We start from the raw sequence: 5,357 nt of genomic DNA, 5'->3' as shown, positions 1-5,357 counted from the left end.
ATAAACTGTGCATTCGTAAGACATGAGTGTTTTAGTTTTGTTTGGCGTGGAATAAGGTGCATGCTGGTCTAGCTAGCGAACCAGTTTGGTCCCTTGCTAGACCAGCATGCACCCCATTCAACAGTTAGCGCGTGCGCAATGTGTATTTGCGAAAAGATCCCTTGGGTCAATTTGGGAAACCTCTACCGGGTTTTCACACGTGTTCAAAAAACCGTGCGTGAGTGCCCTTCTCTCTATAATAGGTTGGTAACCTTTTAAATTAAGGGAAACCATTTAAATACATTGGACACCTTCGGTAATTGTCCAAGACCTGTCTTCTCACTTGGTGTATCTCAACATGTGCACAATATAACAAACCTGTGAAAATTTGAACTTAATTGGTCGTCAAAGTTGAGAGATAATAATGAAAGAAAAAAACCCTTGTCACACGAAGTTGTGTGCTTTCAGATGCTTGATTTCGGGACCTCAAAATAAAATTCTCGGAATCAAATTCACATATTTTAGTGGAAAATTACTTCTTTCTCGAAACAGACGTTCAGATGGAACCGTTTCTCAATGTTTTATATTATCAACCTCTCCCCATTACTCGTTACCAAGTAAGTTTTTATGCTAACAATTTCTTGAGTAATTACCAATAGTGTCCATTGCCTTTAAATGGCAAAAACTTGCAAGCGTCTAACAACACTCTAACATCACCGGTCTCGCTAGGTAGAAATATCGCTAGAGTTACCCGCACTTCTCAGGCGGAGCTTGGGTGGCTCACGCGTGCCCAGCAACTCGGTCACGCTTCGGCTCAGGAGTGGCATTTTTATTAGAATACTCGATGAATTTAAAAAATAAAAAATTAAAATCCAATATGTAGGCTATATATAAATATGATCCCGCCCGATAAACCTCTATTCGAATTTTAATTGTTATCCCGGTTTTAGGATTACTCGATAATGTTCAATCTATTTTTGTTTTCGCAATTTGTTTAAAAAAAGAATTGACGATAGGAATACGTTTACATATTATTGCATAAAACATTCTCCGCGGTATAATTATTTTCTGAGTTAAGTCAACAGCATAGTCAACATGATATACTGGGAGCATATTTATATTAATTAAATACTAGAGATTGCTGCGAAGCTGAAATGAATTTGAATGCTGTTCGAATAGATTGTTAATTTGAGCGGTTATCTTTTCTAATCGCGTAGAACAATTTCTTTTGGGAATTGATTGTCTGATTTGAGGATTTTTTTATTTGACAGAAAATATAATAACGCGATACTTAAATTCAGGGAAAACATTTTATGCAATATTTTAAGTATCACGACATACAAAAACAAGTCAGTTTTCGATTTCAACAATATTTATTTCCAATTTACAAATTTATATTTGAAAACATAACAACAGAGGTATTTTGTAAATTCGTCCTGAGAACCACACGACTTTGTGCAATTAACTTTTTTTCGAAAATCCAGCCCCTATCTTTCAAACCAGCACAGTTCACAGAGTGTTATGAAGGGTAATTTTCAAAATAATTAGGTAATTTTATCCCACACTTTAACATATATTGTTTCTCCACAAGACACTTCATTCAAAAAGCTGCAAAAACTTGTTTTTCCCTGCAAATTCATCAATTTAATACCTGGCTTATTAAAGTACGTTTGTCACTTGCATCATCAGCCAACACACACAAATAGTACTTCATTCAACAGTTCCCTTGTAGTTAAAGGCAATTGACACCTTTGGTAATTGTCAAAGACCTACATCCTCACTTAGTGTGTTCCAACATGTTATGCATAAAATATACAACTCTGTTAAAAATTTGACTCATTGGTCATCGAAGTTGCAAGAGAATAATGAAAGAAAATTCATGTGTTTTTATCTGCCACATTAAATGCTTCGGTTGAAGTAATTTGTTATTTTGAGCGAGAAATTACCCCTTTCTAATAAAAGTATACGTTGCTTCAGAGGGAGCCGGTTCTCTCACAATGTTTTATACTATAGCAACAGCTCTCCATTGCTCGTTACCAAGTAAGCTAACGAATATTTCGAGTAACTACCAATATTAGCCAGTGCATTTAAACAAGATTATTTGAATGCATATTATAGGCCCCACCAAAAGATAATACAATTTCGCAACAAACAGTAGAGCAATAGGCTACTCAACAACTGAAAAAAATTAATAAATTGTGGTGTAACTGAAGAATTGTGAAAACGTAGTCTTGATTGTCTATATATGAAATAGAATGACTAAAAAGTACCAGAATTATATTATGTCTAAATAGACAGGACACCTTTATTAATTGTCAAAGCCAAGTCTTATTTACTTGGTGTATCCCAAAATATGCACAGAATAGCAAACCTGTGAAAATTTGAAGTCAATTGATCGTCGAAGTTGCGAGTTAATAACGGAAGAACAACCAACCTTGTTGCACAAAATCAGTATTGGCCCATTGATATCGAGACCTCAAAGTCTCGAAATGAAATTCAAATATTTTAGTGGAAAATTAACTATTTCTCAAAAACTATGTTACTTCAAGAAAGTTTTTATGCTAACAACCATGTTGAGTAATTACCAATAGTGTCCAGTGCCTTTAAATGAAAACAAAATTAAATGCAGCAGTAGCTAAAGAAGAAACCTTAAACCTTAGTTTGAATGGACGAGGGGAACAGTGATTGAAGTTGAATTCGTTTTAATGAAAATGAATTATTTTTTTTGCTGAAGTTGACCGGAAAATTCGTTTCTAAGTGCATTACTCCCCCACATACACATTTTCTCGAGAAATGCAACAATTACCAATGACAATTGCCTATAAACGTATTTTTTTATTTTTAAAAATGTCTCTCAAAATGTTTTTACTTTATTTTAAACTCGGATAGTTGAAAAGTCAATTGTGATAAAAAAAGGATCTACAAAAATAAAAAAATGTTTTGTTGTAAGATCCTTGCTCCATTTTCAAATCTTACGACTTTAAGAAAAGTAGAAATGCACTTGTGACTTGGTTCCTGGGCAGTTTGCGTACATCTATCATAATGTAAAGAGAAAATCGTTAAAATTTTGACTAGAACGTATGGGACAAACCAAATAAATGAATAAATAAACAAATCAATACAACAAATATAGTCCCTTAATGAGTCATTGACCCAGATGACACACTGTACAATTGCTGGTTTCTTTGTTCTTAGTTCTTGTTTCATTATTAATTGTACTCAATAAGGGTATAAAGATTGTTCCATAGTCATTATTTCAGTATGCTGTTGGTAATAATCACCCGAATTAAAGAGCGAGCACTCGGAGCCGTCGGAACTCGTCGGCGTGCGTGCGGAAGGCCGGCTCAAAACGACCGGTTTCTCGGATGACAGGCGACAGTCGGAATACTCCCCGGGGTTCCGGAGTATATCCTCAAGAGTCTGAATGTAGTTCTGGGCCAACACCAGCGTGGAGATCTTAGAGAGTTTCTGCCGGTGAGGGCCTCGCTTAGGCTTCTTGAAGGGAAGTACCTGCCGGAGTCTCTCAAAGGCATCGCACAGCATGTGCATTCGTTCTCGTTCTCGTTCGTTGATGCGGTCCCGTCGCTCGCCGGTGGATCGCCGCCCGGTGTCGGCAGCTCGATGCTGGCGTTCGCCGTGCTGCTCGTGATGACTCGTAGTGATTGCAAAAGATGCTTCTGTCCCGTATTTACACGCACTGGCGTTGTTTACTTTCAGGCGGGTGTGTAGCAACTTCTTCGCCGTGTCGAAACCATCAACGCCCCGCTGGCTTGCGAAGCCCGTCTCGGAGGTACCACCCATGCTCGGTGATGATGCATAGTGGAAAGACGTAGGGTACGGGTCAGGTATACTACTCTGTTCCGTCACGTAGTTATATAAGTCAAACTGTGAGACGTGTGGCTGATGGGTCAGTGGTTCGACCACCGGGTCATAGAACATCATGCTCTCGGCTGTTGTCTGCTCACAAGAAGTCTGGTAGTCAAGAAAACTCATCATCATCACACACTTCAGTCGAAAAATAATTTGAGCAAACTTTTGTTGGCGAAAAATTAAATTCAGTCAGCAATTTTTTTTTGTAGAAGAACTTACGAAATAATTACCAAGTTGAATCCAAATTTGACAAGTAGTCTATTTCTGCAATGAACTCGCAAAATAATTGCCGAGTTGAATCCAAATTCACTCAGCAAACTACGTTTGTCAAAGAACTCGCAAAAATAATTGTCAAAAGTTGATCCAAATTCAAAGTGGTGTTTACTGTTGTACCTCTTTTTATTTTTACATCGTATTGGGCATGGCATGCGTACCACTGACATATCAATATATGCCGACTGACGTCACTGTCTGCTGACACCATAATCATCTCAGCAGTATTATGATTATTAATAATGCAAACAAAAATTAACTCACCGCCAATTAAATTTTATGAGTGGGGAGTGGCCAAAACTGTCATACAAAAATGCACATTTTGAGGGCGTACCCCATATCATCAGTGACGCGTGGCGCAGTACCACCATGATGCCCAGCATAACGTACCATAATTTGATTATAGAAATACATAATTATTGAGCAACAAATTAATAATTGTGCAGGTATCTCGTGGGTTAACGTAGAGACAATCGATCCACGGTGTTTTTCGTATAGGGGACATGTGATTTGTTAAGCGAGATGGAGTTTTTCCCACGGGATAAATTGCTAGCGTGGTGTATGCGTGTGTGGGAGTCAGTGCTCTGTTTTCCATTTAAAGGCAGTGGACACTTGGTAATTACTCAAAATAATGATTATCATAAAACCTTTCTTGATTACGAGTAATGGGCAGAGGTTGATAGTATCAAACATTGCGAGAAATGGCTCCCGCTGAAGTGACATAGTTTTCGAGAAAGAAGTAATTTTCCACGAATTTGATTTCGAGACCGCAGATTTATAATTTGAGGTCTCGAAATCAACCACCTAAAAGTTTTTTCTTTCATTATTATCTCGCAACTTCGACGACCAAATGAGCTCAAATTTTCACAGGTTTGTTATTTTATGCATATGTTGAGATACACCAAGTGGGAAGACTGGTCTTTGACAATTACCAATAGTGTCCAGTGTCTTTAAGTTTCGAAAATTAAAGGTTGATTTTGTAGGGCTGCCATGCTCTTACTATTGTTTACTTTGGAGGGATAATGTCCCATAGAAACATATTATTTTGGGGTTGGGGTTAAAAGGCACTGGACACCTTTGGTAATTGTCAAAGACCAGTGTTCTCGCTCGGTGTATCTCAACATATGCATCAAATAATAAACCTGTGAAAATTTGAACTCAATAATGGAAAGAAAAAACACCCTTGTCGTACAAAAATTTCTCAGTTCTTAAATTAAAGCTGCTTGTCTCCCTGT

The 5,357-nt window shown here is 37.5% G+C and overlaps 1 protein-coding gene across 1 annotated transcript; it reads right to left on the bottom strand.

The window, feature by feature from the left end:
- Nucleotides 1–3,069: 3,069 nt before the first annotated feature.
- On the bottom strand, nt 3,070–4,135 carry LOC139944623 (uncharacterized). Its single transcript, XM_071941680.1, has one exon. The coding sequence runs from the start codon at nt 3,976–3,978 to the stop codon at nt 3,199–3,201; it is 780 nt and encodes a 259-aa protein (XP_071797781.1). The 5' UTR covers nt 3,979–4,135; the 3' UTR covers nt 3,070–3,198.
- Between the last annotated feature and the right edge of the window lie 1,222 nt (nt 4,136–5,357).

Source organism: Asterias amurensis, chromosome 11, assembly GCF_032118995.1.
Source record: "Asterias amurensis chromosome 11, ASM3211899v1".
NCBI lineage: Eukaryota > Metazoa > Echinodermata > Asteroidea > Forcipulatida > Asteriidae > Asterias > Asterias amurensis.
Note: the sequence above shows the minus strand (reverse complement) of the source record. Positions and strands in the feature narration are given on the sequence as shown.

What these genes read in the sequence shown, in the direction of transcription:
- LOC139944623 (XM_071941680.1), bottom strand. Translation starts at nt 3,978, where the DNA reads ATGATGATGAGTTTTCTTGACTACCAGACTTCTTGTGAGCAGACAACA.